The 17,044-nt window shown below is 35.7% G+C and overlaps 2 protein-coding genes across 3 annotated transcripts; one reads left to right on the plus strand and one right to left on the minus strand.

The window, feature by feature from the left end:
* Positions 1-10,130: 10,130 nt before the first annotated feature.
* LOC123310980 (hydroxyacid oxidase 1-like) lies at positions 10,131-13,981 on the minus strand. Of its 2 annotated transcripts, XM_044894711.1 has the most exons (9): positions 13,827-13,981; positions 12,184-12,344; positions 11,980-12,131; positions 11,737-11,857; positions 11,548-11,682; positions 11,234-11,492; positions 11,063-11,179; positions 10,411-10,522; positions 10,131-10,356 (listed from the first exon to the last, which is right to left on the minus strand). In XM_044894711.1, exons 2-9 carry the CDS (start codon positions 12,315-12,317, stop codon positions 10,289-10,291), a joined length of 1,098 nt encoding a protein of 365 aa, XP_044750646.1. In that variant the 5' UTR covers positions 12,318-12,344; positions 13,827-13,981; the 3' UTR covers positions 10,131-10,288. The 2 variants fall into 2 exon arrangements, with proteins under 2 accessions (XP_044750646.1, XP_044750645.1); XM_044894710.1 differs by lacking the exon at positions 13,827-13,981 and having other exon boundaries at positions 12,184-12,632.
* LOC123310979 (hydroxyacid oxidase 1) lies at positions 12,746-16,993 on the plus strand. Its single transcript, XM_044894709.1, has 9 exons — positions 12,746-12,889; positions 14,882-15,059; positions 15,422-15,573; positions 15,645-15,765; positions 15,820-15,954; positions 16,064-16,325; positions 16,388-16,504; positions 16,566-16,677; positions 16,734-16,993. The coding sequence occupies exons 1-9, from the start codon at positions 12,886-12,888 to the stop codon at positions 16,790-16,792; spliced, it is 1,140 nt and encodes a 379-aa protein (XP_044750644.1). The 5' UTR covers positions 12,746-12,885; the 3' UTR covers positions 16,793-16,993.
* The last annotated feature ends 51 nt before the right edge of the window (positions 16,994-17,044 follow it).

A 17,044-nucleotide genomic window follows, 5' to 3' on the forward strand; every position in this document is an offset into this window, starting at 1 on the left:
ATATTGAATGTGGCCGATACTTGATGAAAATGCATTATTGAACTTGATTATAAAATTTTCACAAAATGATATTTTTTTGGAGTTTGAAATGTAGCCTTGAATTTCATGTAGATTTTGACGGTTTTTGTTCACGTTCTATGCTCGCACGTGCCTACAAGAGGATAATAAGGTCACTCATTCGTCTTTTGAATAACTTATTCGAAAATTGAAAGGTATAATTTACAACAAATCGAGGATTCCAAGGTTGATCCATGCATAGCAAAATGGAACCAATGCATTGGGTTTTTGTCGTTAATTTAAAACGGTCGCATTTTATTGAGATAATAATTCAAAGCAAATTGTTCCTCGACCACACCTTATATTTTTCATGAATTGTTGTACAGCAATAACGCAAAGGACATTAAGTTTGAGTCTTGGACAGATTTTTGTCGATGATATAAATTATCTACAAAGTACTCCTTACTGTCTTTGATCATAAATCTCTAATCGCAATGAATGACTGCACTTTTTATACAACTTTACCAACTAAAATATATCTGATGTCACCAACAATACGGAATTTTGCCAGGAGTAATCAAATTAACTGATGTCTACGAAGGTGTCTCTTTGGAGTATTAATCTTCGATACTTCGGTATGCGTTAAATTACATAACCGGGAAATACAGTATAGGTATTCGCGGTCTCTCAGAAATCAAATAACACTTGCTGACAGTTTAGCCAACAAATAATATTGAAACTGTGGAAAGTAAATATGTGCCCGAAGTATTACAAATTATGACAGATGACGTATATAACTCATATAGGTATATACATAAGTTATGATAATTGGTAATACATCGCATGCGGCTATTCAAACAATTTAGCAATTGTTTGATGACATTGAAAGATCTCAGTGTATCCAGTGTATTTGTGTAACATTATGCGATTTTATGAAATCTCGATTTTGCAATTAGTTATGACATGAGGAAATTTCGAGAGGTATTTGAATAAGTCCCGCATTTACTTCCTGATAGGGATCTCAGGGTTTTTGAAGGGCGGTTGTACAAGAACTAACTAACTAAGTTTCGAAAGCGAGATTGTCACGTGGTGACATAGGAACGACAAAGACAAATGCTATTACTTGATTTGAATTCATCGGAATTCATCGGATGGAAATGTGATACATATTCTGAAAGAGCAACTCTTCTAGTTATAAATCTGAGAATTTCATCCATCTCAGCACAACCGTTCGGTCTTGACGAATTCTCAAGTGAAATTCGCAATTTATGAAAAATGCCATTTCCAAGATGAAAATCTAAACGAAGGGAGGTAGGCTTTCGAAATTGCTCGCAATAGATTCAGCGTGTTCGAAAACCTATATTTTCATACCAAAATTTCAAATATCTGGCCCAGTTCAGGAGAAAATAATTTTTTTTGTTTTTCCACTTTTCATTTTCGAGTTGACTTCGAAGAGCTCTCTGGAGTGCAATTCTCTATTAAATCATCAACTGTTTGGTTTTCTAGAATCTTCAAAACAACTTCTATGCACTCCATATCCGAGGATACTGATAGAACATCTTGATTTTTAGACAGAGTAGCAAATAGGTCATTTTAGGGGGGTCTAACCCCTTGCTCATTTTCGACCCAAAAAATCGAGATTTTAAAAATCGAGTTTTTGTACTAGGGTGGAAGCCTAGGCAAAGCTGATTATATAACCGGAAATCCCAATTAGATCAGACGAATATAACAGGAGATATCGCCGATTGAAAATTGCAATTTTTGAAAAATGCCGTTTCCAAGATGAAATTCTAAACAAAGGGAGATAGGCTTTTGAAATTGCTTGCAATAGATTCAGCGTGTTCGAAAACCTATATTTTCATACCAAACTTTCCAATATCTGACACTGTTTAGGAGAAAATAATTTTTTTTGTTTTTCCACTTTTCATTTTCGAGTTGACTTCGAAGAGCTCTCTGGAGTGCAATTCTCTATTGAATCATCAACTGTTTGGTTTTCTAGAATCTTCAAAACAAATTCTATGCACTCCATATCTGAGGATACTGATAGAACATCTTGATTTTTAGACAGAGTAGCAAACAGGTCATTTTAGGGGGGTCTAACCCCTTGCTCATTTTTGACCCAAAAAATCGAGATTTTCGAAATCGAGTTTTTATGCTGGGGTGGAAGCCTAGGCAAAGCTGATTATATAACCGGAAATCCCAATTAGATCAGACGAATATAACAGGAGATATCGCCGATTGAAAATTGCAATTTTTGAAAAATGCCATTTCCAAGATGAAATTCTAAACGAAGGGAGATAGGCTTTTGAAATTGCTTGCAATAGATTCAGCGTGTTCGAAAACCTATATTTTCATACCAAACTTTCCAATATCTGACACTGTTTAGGAGAAAATAATTTTTTTTGTTTTTCCACTTTTCATTTTCGAGTTGACTTCGAAGAGCTCTCTGGAGTGCAATTCTCTATTGAATCATCAACTGTTTGGTTTTCTAGAATCTTCAAAACAACCTCTATGCATTCCATATCCGAGGATACTGATAGAACATCTTGATTTTTAGACAGAGTAGCAAACAGGTCATTTTAGGGGGGTCTAACCCCTTGCTCATTTTTGACCCAAAAAATCGAGATTTTCGAAATCGAGTTTTTGTGCTAGGGTGGAAGCCTAGGCAAAGCTGATTATATAACCGGAAATCCCAATTAGATCAGACGAATATAACAGGAGATATCGCCGATTGAAAATTGCAATTTTTGAAAAATGCCATTTCCAAGATGAAATTCTAAACAAAGGGAGATAGGCTTTTGAAATTGCTTGTAATAGATTCAGCGTGTTCGAAAACCTATATTTTCATACCAAACTTTCCAATATCTGACACTGTTTAGGAGAAAATAATTTTTTTTTTTTTTTCCACTTTTCATTTTCGAGTTGACTTCGAAGAGCTCTCTGGAGTGCAATTCTCTATTGAATCATCAACTGTTTGGTTTTCTAGAATCTTCAAAACAAATTCTATGCACTCCATATCTGAGGATACTGATAGAACATCTTGATTTTTAGACAGAGTAGCAAACAGGTCATTTTAGGGGGGTCTAACCCCTTGCTCATTTTTGACCCAAAAAATCGAGATTTTCGAAATCGAGTTTTTATGCTGGGGTGGAAGCCTAGGCAAAGCTGATTATATAACCGGAAATCCCAATTAGATCAGACGAATATAACAGGAGATATCGCCGATTGAAAATTGCAATTTTTGAAAAATGCCATTTCCAAGATGAAATTCTAAACGAAGGGAGATAGGCTTTTGAAATTGCTTGCAATAGATTCAGCGTGTTCGAAAACCTATATTTTCATACCAAACTTTCCAATATCTGACACTGTTTAGGAGAAAATAATTTTTTTTGTTTTTCCACTTTTCATTTTCGAGTTGACTTCGAAGAGCTCTCTGGAGTGCAATTCTCTATTGAATCATCAACTGTTTGGTTTTCTAGAATCTTCAAAACAACCTCTATGCATTCCATATCCGAGGATACTGATAGAACATCTTGATTTTTAGACAGAGTAGCAAACAGGTCATTTTAGGGGGGTCTAACCCCTTGCTCATTTTTGACCCAAAAAATCGAGATTTTCGAAATCGAGTTTTTGTGCTAGGGTGGAAGCCTAGGCAAAGCTGATTATATAACCGGAAATCCCAATTAGATCAGACTAATATAACAGGAGATATCGCCGATTGAAAATTGCAATTTTTGAAAAATGCCATTTCCAAGATGAAATTCTAAACGAAGGGAGATAGGCATTTGAAATTGCTTGCAATAGATTAAGCGTGTTCGAAAACCTATATTTTCATACCAAACTTTCCAATATCTGACACTGTTTAGGAGAAAATAATTTTTTTCGTTTTTCCACTTTTCATTTTCGAGTTGACTTCGAAGAGCTCTCTGGAGTGCAATTCTCTATTGAATCATCAACTGTTTGGTTTTCTCGAATCTTCAGAACAACTTCAATGCATTGCATATCCTAGGACAGTAATAGAACATCCTGATTTTCAGACAGAGTAACAAATAGGTCATTTTAGGGGGGTCTAACCCCTTGCTCATTTTTGACCCAAAAAATCGAGATTTTCGAAATCGACTTTTTGTGCTAGGGTTGAAGCCTAGGCAACGCTGATTATAGAACCGGAAATCCCAATTGGATCAGATGAATATAACAGGAGATATCGCAGATTGAAGTTTGCAATTTTTGAAAAAATGCCATTTCCAAGATAAAAATCTAAACGAAGGGAGATAGGCTTTCGAAATTGCTCGTAATAGATTCAGCATATTCGAAAACCAATATTTTCATACCAAACTTTCGTATCTCTGACCGAATTTTGGAGAAAATCAATTTTTTTAAACTTTTTTGGTTTACTTTTGAATAGTAGTGCTATTTTTCACTGAGTCATCAAATATTTGGTCGCGTTCACTGAAAAACTACTGCACTTGTGTAGGCTATTGCCATAATGCCACTGATAATGAATTCGAATCACTTTCTGAAGAACAATGTTGAGTGTCCCAGTGCAGTGGGTATACCCACTGTATTCTTGATGTGTTAATCTAAGCTTGGGTACTATTTTCTCATAAACCACGCACGCGATATGTAAATTTGTCGTTGTTCTTATCGCTTAACGTCCTGAAAACGACTCCAGATATCTGTGAAAAAGCTACATAATGTTATAATAATTTATATGAGCTAATCGCGAATTTTATTAACTTCATTTGCGTTATTCTGAATGAGATTATTGGGTTGTATGACGAAAATATGTTGGTAATGCGATCTGATTGTGGATGGAATGAAGGTCTTCTTTCATTTGTTGTGTCATATAAATAATTTTTTTCATTCGACAAAGTAACCCCACCCAAGACCAACCCTAATACAATGGTATCACTTTACAACAATAGGATACTTTCAATTTTCTCATTTTGTATTGATCTATCGTAGATGAAGTGATCAGAAGCAATTCTTCTCTTTTAATAGTTGTTTTTCTATAATATATTCTTGAAACTTACAGGGATGTTCGTTGTATATTCCCATAATGAATGGAAATGAAGATTTTAATAGTGTACGTGCTGTTCAACACACTCAAAGTAAAGTAAGTTATGCAACTGAAAGATTTTATGCAGTGTTACACAACTGATCATCGAATTTGAATCGACATTGAAGATTTGACATTGAGATAAAGCACGGATTTCCCTCATGCGCTATCAATATTCAGAAGTCCTTTATATGAATTGTTTTGACGAATTTCCAGGTATTTCAATATCTTTCAGAGAAGCAATTGACTCATAGCCATTTAGTTCTTGAGAAGATATTTCAAGATCAAAATTAATTGAAAACGAAACAAGAAGAACAGCCAATCTTTGGTTCGACTAAATAAAAACTCTCTCTAGGAAAATTGTATGGTATTTTCATGTTTCAATTCACCAACAAACATAAATTTTAAATGTTTCTTACAAGCTTCCCTGGAGAAATTTTATGATAAAACTATAACCAGTAGGTATTAAGAAGCTCCATTTGAAATGAACACATAATTGCACAAAAAGTCATAGCCTGTAGAGAGAAATTTTGAGGTAGCTCATTTAATTAATTATAGAGCGCTGAAGACACAGCAATTTCTGAGTATCGAATAAATTATACAAATATTTTTCGAACGTTCAATCCTTGAAAAAATGGAGTATAATTATTTTGTTATGTAATGCCTAACGATCCAATTTATATTTTTTTATACTCAAAGAATTAGCATTGTCTTGATGTATGTAACACAAAAAAACTGTATTAAGAATTCGAATATGTATGTAGAAAAAATATTGGACAAGGGCATGGAAATCAAGTTTTCTGAAAGACTATCAAAGTCAGCATGGAAAAAATTATGGAAATCAAATGCTTCGACTGAATTATTCATTTCTGGGGAGGAAAGTGATTCTTCCATATATGTTCTATATTTAGCAGTAAGTAATTATTCTATTCGGTAGTGAAAAAAAGGTTGAGGAGCAACACGGTCAACTTGAAGCACCTTCTGGGCAAAATTGATTGAATTATGCGATAAACAACCTTCTGTCAATATTCTCAATGAGGAATTAGAAAATAGGGGCTTTGATCTATTTTCAAATTTCTTTTTGACATCCTTGTGGACGCTCAGTATGATTTTCGATCGTGTATTTGAACGATTCGAATCAGAAACCCTTCAAATACCTATAAAAATTTTTATTCACGATCATGGAGCATTGAAAAGGGGTCGAGAAAAGTTTGAAACATCCCCAAAACTTTAAATTTGCATTTATTAAGTGTTCATTGTTCTTCCATACCATTAATTTCCACTGCATAGACTTAATACTGGTACCCCAGATGAAGTTATAGGATTTAAATCTGGTGAGCGAAGTGGCCATACAATAGAACCCTTCTAAGTCAATTTGAGGGAGCTTCATGGTATTTTGTGAGAACTTTCAGCGCTTTATATTGCGTTTGGTCCCATCTAACCTGAAGAATAGCAACAAGCAACACCCAAACTTTACGTATCGTTCTAAAAATAATCTTCTAAGCGTGATGTGTACCTCTTCAGGGTTAACCCAATAACCGTAAGCAGATCGGTCGAAAAAACGACCTCAAATATTTGATCGTCTCACCGATTGAAAGCTGGTGTGACTTATATTCGCGGGAGACTTCGGCGTCTGCAAAAAATGACAGATATAATTCATTTCAACGATCGTAGAACATTAATCAAAAATTAGATAGCCTTCGGAGACGAAGCGTGAGCGTACCTTACGGGAAATCCGGCATCCATAGGTGATTTGACATCTACAAGTAGTCCGAAGAAGTTCGGTTGTCGAAGAACGAAACTTACGTCAATACTAGCGGTAGAATCGGTGAAAGGACTGGATATTTTCGCTTCCTAGACTGGCTAGCAGTCCTGCGTGTGCAGGTGGATGGTAAATATTTAGAAGAATCCAATTCTTCTTATTGGAGGCATCTCTATCTCCGACCAAGGTTGAAGTTGGGGCTATTGATCACTTCTGGATTCCAGAAGTATTCATTTTCACCCTGTATGGCATAATCTTTCATGTGAAGACACTTATTCAGATATCAGTCCTGCCAACGTGCGAAAAGAATTTTTTCAAAGGATTAGATACCAAGAATCCAAAAATTGGAGCTGACTGGAAGAATTATTGGTAAAATTCTACCCGACCCTCTGAAACATCAACTGCACAAGTTAAATGTGATGTAGAAGAAGCTAAGAATCATGTTTAGTCAGAAAATATCAACCTAGACTACTTGAGGAAGAAAATTTTTGAATACATGCTATTCTGGATGACAAACAAGCCCAAATTCCACACTGTATGCCCGATTTCTCAAAGCTTGATCGGGGAATCAATGCTGGGTTGGCGAATCCTTCTTGCTTTATTTTCAATACATTATTCAGTCATAAGCATTTCGAATGTCATTCTTGAATCAAATTAAGATCTACATACGCCCATTTGAGAATGACCAATTGCTTATCCTGAAAAAATATCAGTGATTTCATTATGGAAATCCAGTAACTGTCTGATATTTGATTTCCCAATCAAGCTTCTCGAACCCCTTTGCTAGAGTCTACATTTTTGGAGGAAAGAGACTGTGAGGAAGTGTGAATACTTCTTGAGCCTCTCTAGTATCACTTTGAACCCACCAAAGGAACGAAAAACTATAGATGTAAATTTCCCAATCGATTTTGTGTCGGTTGAACGCAACCACAATAAGCAGCATATTTCTCACATGAACCAAATCAAATATCATTAAACTAGCAAACGAATCATTTGGTCATGTTAATAAAATTGTTACTACAACTAATTCATACACGTTATTGAGAATCACGACAGTTTAAGTCACTTGAAAATTGAATCAACTCCATAAATATCGAACGACTACCAGGGTAACTACTTCGCAAACAGTTAAAGTTATGAATTTATAGAGGCATAATACCTATTTTATCTCTTTATGTAGGTACATATATGCTGCGAGGTGTCATAGGTAGTAGCGATGTTGAATGCACACAATTGAATGGATGTTTCCGATACTTGATGAAAATCCATAATTAAATAAAGAAAATGAATTACTATAATTTGATTTTCAGCAGAATAGACCATTAACCACAACATTTACGCGTTTCAGTAGCACCTATACAGATGAATGAAGTGAAATATTCACTCTGCAGGACAACTACGAATCGATTTTCAAGAAATTATTGATGCTGCTTGTTCTTCGAGCAAAATCAGTTCAATCGTTTCGGTGTTAATGGCAAGCAACTTTGTAAAGCCAAGGTCGGGTAACTATTTCGTGTCCAAAATAAATTCGATCTCTTTCAATACGAATATTGATCGGCCTGCCCAAATGTGCCGCCTCTGTTTAATAGGCAGTCCGATTTTAAGCCTAGAGTGTATCAGATAATCCGCTGAGTTGTAACACTTCTAGAAGAACTTTCAAGGATCACAACGTTGAGTTTTTTTCAAAACAGAGATCGAATCAATGGTTTCCGTATTTAGATATGGGAGTGTGACAAATTCTCAATTTGTGACCAATTAACCTTTTACAGATTCAATATTTAAATTTGAGGTGGATGTAACCTCTCTTTATGCAGTTAACGAAATGTAAAACACGATTATTAAATGTAATTTCTCCGAGTGATATAGATAAAAACATCTTACCTTTTATCCGAATATGGACGCAATAATTGAGGATTAACATAATGAATTAGCCTCTTGAACACGCACATGTTTTTATTCGTGAATTCATTTATTTTATTTTTATTATTATATGGTTATGATTACTCCGGCTGTGTTGTAAAGGATTCTCATCGGAAGTTGATATATTTTTATTCGGCATTCAAGACAAGTGAGTAGTAATACAAATAAAAACCGAGTTAAGAGGCAAAAAAAAATTGGCTTTCGGTGTTTCGCTGGAATGATATAATGAGGCCATTCAGAGCGTCCCAATTAGCACCGTTTACTGGCCTAGGTATGACAAAAAAGGTAAAAATGTAGAGGATTTCCCACTGAAGAATTTATGATATGATGTCGACTTGTAATTCTTGAGTTTTACTTCCGATATTTCATTGAGAATCAGTACTGACGAATTAATGGCTTTACCAGGTCTGGTATCGCTAGAAAAAGCAAAAAATATACAGGATGAGTCGAAAAATTGGGTACTTTGGGTGAATAGAACTCTGTTTAAAAGATCCACAGATGTGTAATGTGTCACAGATTTAGCTAGTTATTCTGAAGGTACTTTTGTTTTTCCAGGGATGGGCACAGCTCATTATGAAAACTTTAATGGCTATATCTTTTCATCAGGGCCGAATTGGAAGAAATGATACAGGCAAAAAGTGTTTCTTTTGACCTTAAGAATCTACTGTTATTTGTACGTGTCTCATACTCATCAAAAAGAAAGATATATGCAGTATTATATTTCACCAAATGCGGCTCTGTACAAGGAAATGAGACAAACGTATCAAAACATAAGTATTAATCCATCCCACTGACCCTCATTGAAAAAATTTTCATCATCCTATCTCCGATGTTTCCTTTTTCAACCGATATATTCCGCAACCAATTAGAACATTCATAGGAATTCTTTCTGTTGCAGCTTCTCCATCAATGTCTCCTGAGCTGATGGCAGTTGTCAATGAAAACGATATTTCGTACTCGGTGCTAATCCAACTAATTAATATATGACCAGATTGATTACTGAGGTAACAGATTTCAATCGATATTCAGTAATGAATATTGCGGGCCTTGAGCCCATTTAAGTTCTTTTCCTGGTCTTTGTGTGGGACTACGATGGCATCGCCAATGACGACTTTGAAAGCGTTAAATAGCGATGAAAATGAAAAACGTTATTTTTAATATTTCTTCTGCTGTTTATCAGTTACGTTATCTGTATGGTACAGGGTAATAAAAACCTGAGGGTCGGTCAGCCAGATACTAATGGCTCATGAAGGCAAAAAGAATTTCGGATTAAACGTTTCATATTCCCAGAAAATATGATCTTGCCTGACGTGTAAGTATAATTGATTGTTGATGTTATCTTATGTAGGAAATCGACGAAGTGAGCTGGGAAGTGTCAATTTATAACAACCATTTATTTCAGGACATAAGTAATATTTATTTATGATGATGAGGTTTCAGCTAAATTGGTCGAAGAATACATCAACTGAAAATAGATATGAGAGACATAAAAATATGTACAAAATTCCTATTCTTCCGTAGTTTGTTTTCCTTATATAAATCTTATTGTCCTAAATCTTGGACAACTGGCTTTCATGTACAACCATGTTGGATCTTATATCATTTATAGTGCTACAACCTGAAATTAAGTATATGAATCATAGTAGGTATTCTGTAATATATTTCAACTTACCACTTAGTGCAAGTGTTGTATCAAACTCGCGTTTTAAAATTTCCATCACATCCTTAACTCCTTTTTCCCCATCGTAAGCAAGGCCCCAAAGAACTGGTCTCCCCACAAAAACCTAAAACATTTGCAACTCCATTTCATAAAGGGTCATATTATCAACATTAAAAACCTTCCAGAAACCATTTGGAACTTCTGAATCATTCGCAGTTCATGATGAAGCACGAACAATATATCTCGAAAAATATCAAGGATACAGATCCTCAGGCATTGAATATCGGAGGTAATGTTCTGGTTATCATATTAGGAGAGTGTGGCTAATTCGCCTAGGTCAAGATAAGACTCTAAATTACACTTTCTATAACCCACCATCGCAGTAGTCATTGACTGAAATTTATTGGGATTATGTTCGATTGAATTTTTTGAAATCTTTCGAGAGCATTTATCTTTACGTCCGATGTTAACCTTAATATTTAGTCACAGTTTGAAATAACTCGTTTCTTGTATGTTATAATATTTATAGGATAGCAGTTTTGACGTTTCTGTCATTTAGAACTCTATTTTTCTCTTGATTCTTTTCAACCAGGTGGTTTTTCAGTTCAGGGCCATGAAGGGTTGAAATTCATATGTTGTTGATATGAATGATGGTGAATTTTACCATTTTTGCACCTAATGCCAAAGCTTTGAAGACATCAGTCCCATCCCTGACGCCACCATCCAAGTAAATCTCGGTCTTGCTTTCGACAGCTTCAGCTATTTCTCGCAAAACATCAATCTGCAAAAACTATTTCGTAAAATATTCTTTCGAACACAAAATGACAATGACTACCGTTGCGCAAGTGCCATCAAGTTGTCTTCCACCGTGATTAGATACCAGAATACCATCAACGTTAACTTTCACTGCCAATAGCGCGTCCTCCGGAGTCATTATTCCTTTCAAAATGATCGGCAACTTGGTGATTTTTTTCAGCCATTCTATATCTTGCCACTGCAAAGAGGCATCACTCAAACTGTTGAGATAAGCTGGAAGATCCACTTTCGAATTTTTATTTTTCAGTTCGTGGGCAATTTCCTTGAAATTGGCATATCTGAAAAGTTGAATTTAGCGATATCTCACCGAAGAATTCAAAGGTTATTCCTTACTCTATATTTTCCGGTAGCATGAATTTGTTTCTTTTATCCGCAAGTCTAATACCTATCACTGGCAAATCAACTGTCAGTACTAAAGCTTCGAAACCTGCTCTTTCAGCTCTTTCGATCAGATTCCTTGTCACATTCCTGTAATGAAGATGGAGTTAATATTTCATCGTGATATATAGGGACCTCCTTCACCTGTCTTTGAACACGTATAACTGAAACCACTTGACGCAGTTTGGAGCAGCTTCAGATACTTCTTCTATTGTGCTATTCGATGCTGTGCTCAATATGAAAATTGTCCCCAATTGCTCTGCAGCTGAAATAGGAAAAAAGTGGCTTTATACATTGATCAAAATCTGTATTTAAGATTGCCAAAATAGGTCTTAATCTGAATTTTCAGTCGTTTTTTTAGCCTTGTTCGGTATTTTTCTCACTTACCCTTAGCACTAGCTATCTCACCATCTGGATGGGCCATTTTTTGTAAGGACGTTGGGGCTATTCCAATGGGCATCGAAATTTTTTGGCCCAGGACCGTCGTAGATAGATCCCTTCTAGAGACATCTCTGAGAATTCTAGGTCTTATTCTGTATCTGCAAAAAAATCATATTGAATTGAGTTCAATGAATATTCAAAAAATCTCACCTTTGAAACGCCTTCTTATTATCATGCAGGGTGATTTCTGCACCAGCACCTGATCTATAGAAATCCAAATTCTTTCTTGGTAAAAAGGAGAAGGCATATTTTTCATAATCGTCAACACAAACAAGTGGTTCCATTTTCACCGATGCTGCAGATCTAATCTTCTGGAATTGTTTATTATTAATGGACTTATACCCAGCACTGATTATGTATATTCAAATAACGCAGAGACGTCTTTGAACAATTAAAAGTTACTATGAGATTGTGGGAAATGAAAAAGAACTTTGTATATTTGAATATAAGGAGAAACGTCATCAATCAAGGTTTTCGGTAAAAAAACTGTGGGAAAATTCTAGTTATTTTTTCTGCTTGAAATTGATGTATTTCAAAGGCAAAATAATGCAACTTTTCGTCCAAATATATCTTGTCGATTTTCATCCATGACTACCGCAATATTTGGAAGGCCCCTGGATATCATTAAATGCTATATATACACCATATGCTACCAGATACCACCGTATTTCATAATACCTATTGAAGAGATAAGGACTACAAATAAAACGGTATCAAGGTTTCGAAAGAACATGAAGTAGTTACCAGTAGTAGTAGGTGACGAACTTGAAGTGTTTAACAATAATAAAATTTAATTCCAACTTTTTTTTTCGAGCTTGTGACGTGCTTACAGACTCCGCTGTGCGTATTTTGATGGGTGAGGCTTTTGCGAGCATTTCTATCCCGAACATTTTGGATTTAGGAAGAGAAATGTTGAACATTCAAGGACAGGTCGCTCTTGAATTTGCAAATATCCACTTTCAAATAGGTTGCTGAAGTTGAGATCGAGTTGTTGACGCATTATTTGTTGTCGGGGAGTTAACTTCTGGTTGATCATTTTTCATAAGGAACACTTGTAATGAAGAGGAGAAGTCATTATTTCATATTCGCTTGTTTCTGAATGGATACTATACCGCAGATATAATTGAGATTTGAAAGTAATGCTTAATTTAGATATATAATAACCATCCTGCAAGAGTAGATACCAATTTCCCTTCTATTGAACCTTGCTCGTAAAATTTCCATATAATTGTTGGAAAAAATTATGGTTTTCCTTTATGCCTGTCATAATCTATCTCCGAAAATATCAACCAATTTCAGAAATCGTGCTGCACGACTTACCAATGTCAACTGTTAACTGCCACAAGAAATTCCTTGTTCCAATATACAGATGATGGGAGCCAAAAATAATTTTTCCGGATTCTGAGTTCGTATAATTAAATATGGACTTCCCTAAATATGAATTCATGACATTGGCTTATTATTTCCGACCTTTTATCGCTCTCTTAACTCTAGATTGAAAATAAGGAAAAAACGAGAAAGAAAAATGCTTTTTTTTTCAGTGCGCTAACCACCTACAACAGATCCTAACTTTTTGTTCCCCCTGTATCTTATGGGAGCCAAAACATGAAATTTCTAACTATCTTGAGCTGATGCTATCCCAAAAAAGGCCAAACTGGTCGAATTTACCGTACTCTAGAGTGTTCAGAATTCAGTATCAATCAGTCTCTTACATTTCCATTTACCGTTTTAAAAATCTACATTTTCAACGTCTTTATTGATAAAAGTTAAAACAATTGATAAAAAATTATCACCTTGATAATATAAGAATCAATTTCTAATGTATTTTGTGACGAATACAATGATATTTAACCTAACTTTTTTCCTTCACTGTTGCACGTAATAAGATACCAATCAAACCATTCGAATCACTATTAACTGAAAGGAAATTCACTAAACTCAAATGACATTAGGAACTGCTTAATTGATATTCATTCCACAACACTTTCTCAGGTTGTTTTGCAATGTTGTCAGCATACTCTGTATAACTTCGTTGTAGTTTCACATTTGAAGATAATTCTTAGTGCTTCAAATGAAAACAGTTAATTTCCCATCATGAGTATTTGCGGGAAGATTTTGATTCTATCGGCGCATTCACCATTTTGTTAACATATCGTTTTCTGAAATGTTTTTTCATATGTTGAAAAAACTTCTTTCGCGAAACATCCAATATAATACCCTAACACAGAAAAGGGCAGAGTGTTATTTTGTGGACAGATTTATGAATGATAATGATATAAGTGAAAATTAATACATTAATACATTCAGAAGAATCGGAATATCTTCTTGACCATAACATTGGTTTCATTCGGATGTATGAAATTATTAAAAAAAGTCTTCCCGTTGCGGAAACAGCATCGTGATCTATTACTTGCATTACAAGTCTCCGAGAATTATAAGTAATTGATATTCCCATACATTTACAAGCCGATTAATTACTCTCAATGTTAATGCATTAATTTCGTTCGAAATTTTTACCAACACAAGAGGTATAATTCATATTCAACGCCTACTTAATTGAAAACAAGACAGATCGCAGCCTGATGACTTTTTGTGCTCTTTGAAAAATCGAGGATAATGAATTATCACACTGGGTCGCATTGAGGAACGATTAAACCCAGTAAAATGATTAATTTCGTAAGGACGAAGTTCCTCTTCACTTGAAATTTAAAAAATATTGGCAATCCGAGATGCGACCTAATCCCGAAGCCGGTCCTGACCCGAGGTCACGTTCAAGGTATTCTGATAAGTTCAACAATTTTCAACCAGTTCATCCAAGTTTGTCCAATTCGATGTGACTTGTCCACAGACATCTGTGCTGGTAGTTGCAAAAAGGGAGATTTCGGTAAAATGGGCGAAAATTTGGCTTCCATCGACGATTTCGAGAAGTACGCTTATACGGTGCTGCCCAAAAATGCCCTGGATTATTACAGGAGTGGAGCAGGTGCGCAAACTACACTGGCCGACAACAAGAGCGCATTTTCAAGGTGAGAGAGTGTGAGATGGATATTTTCCTATTCGTTATTTCTGTACGGTGGATATTAACGATTTTTAAATTCGCAAGGATCTTCTATCTGGCGGCAACGCTTTTATTTGAGCTCGGAGAAACACTTCGTTAATTAACTTATAGGTTCGTTGCAAAAATTCGTTTTAAAATTTTACCAGGCTAATTTAATGAATTCCAGTTTTTCTTCATTATCGATTGATTGAATGGTCAGAAGTCAGGTTGTCGGGTATTGATTAAATTATGTCCTTATTAAGAATTGGCGACTTATTTTACCTTCTATTACTCCACAAGTACAAACACACTTTGTTGATTACTGGTTCAAGCCTTCGATTTTTTGCGTAGGTACAAGCTGAGACCTCGTATTTTGAGGGATGTGTCGAAAAGAGATCTGTCAACAACTGTCCTTGGTGGACAGGTTTCGATGCCTATTGGAATAGCCCCTACAGCAATGCAAAGAATGGCCCATCCAGAGGGAGAGCTGGCTAACGCTAGGGGTAATTTTACAAGCATCCCTTTCTCTCACTAATCTACGCAACAGACAAGCTGATTTGATTCTCAATTACAGCCGCGCAAGCTATGGGCACCATCTATATTTTGAGCACTCTTGCAACCAGCAGCATAGAAGAAGTTGCAGAAGCTGCACCCGATTGTACTAAATGGTTTCAGCTGTATATTTTCAAAGACAGGTCTGCACATCGATCAGTTAAACCGTCATCTATTTAAAAGTTCTGGATTTTCAGATCTGTCACGAAGGATTTGGTATTGAGGGCCGAAAGATCTGGATTTAAAGCCTTGGTGCTGACTGTCGATGCTCCAGTTTTTGGGATAAGGCTGGCTGATGTCAGGAATGGCTTCAACCTGCCTCAACATCTCAGGTGATATTTTCGTTCCTCTTATTTGTCCACAACCGAATTGTATCAAGTTTTTCGAGATTACAATAGATTCTTTAGGTTGGAGTAGGCTGAAGTTGCTCGATTTTTGCAGGTTAGCCAATTTTACGAACGTCAATTTGGATAAATTTGATGACAAAGCCGATGGATCTAAACTGACGGCCTATGTCGCATCCTTATTCGATTCCACATTGAACTGGGAGGATATCAGATGGTTGAAATCGATAACCAAACTGCCGATCATATTGAAAGGTATATTGACAGCCCAGGACGCCATTTTGGCTGTGGACGCCGAAGTTGACGGTGTCGTAGTATCGAACCATGGGGCACGCCAGTTGGATGGAACCTTTGCCACTGTATGTTTTTGATTCTGTTATTTTATTGTTAAAGTTAAAAATTTATGTCGTGCCTGTTTCAGATTGATGTATTGGAAGAAGTTGTGAAGGCTGTCGATGGGAGGGTTGAAGTTTACTTAGATGGAGGTGTTAGGGATGGTACAGATGTGTTCAAGGCTATAGCTCTCGGGGCCAAAATGGTGGGGACAAGGATATAGTCCTATTAAAATATATCACCCGAGAATATCTTATTTTTTTCAGGTATTCCTAGGGAGGCCAGCATTGTGGGGTTTGGCACACAGCGGTGAAGAAGGCGTGAAAAAAATGCTGAGAATAATCAGACATGAATTCGATACTGCCCTAGCACTGTGCGGTAAGTTCAAGCGAATATTTCAGCAATTTAAATCTTTCTTCCCAATTTGTTCGTAGGTTGCACAAGTATTGGAGAAATAAAAAGATGCATGGTGCTTTTCGAATCTAAATTGTAGTATTGTATCCCAGAATACATTCTTCGGTGCCATAACTAAACTAACCAAAGTCGAAGGAGAGTAATTCGTATTATATCTGTACATTATTCAACTAATATCCCTCTCGAATGGAGAAATGATTATTTGGACATTTCTTTTTTCTAATGTTCTGCTCCATATCACTAATTTGAGTGAAGAAATTATAAATATACTTGCTTACAAAGAAAAATTCGAGTTTTGATCGACATAAATTGAAAAAATTATGGCTGGCTT

Source organism: Coccinella septempunctata, chromosome 4, assembly GCF_907165205.1.
Source record: "Coccinella septempunctata chromosome 4, icCocSept1.1, whole genome shotgun sequence".
Lineage (NCBI taxonomy): Eukaryota > Metazoa > Arthropoda > Insecta > Coleoptera > Coccinellidae > Coccinella > Coccinella septempunctata.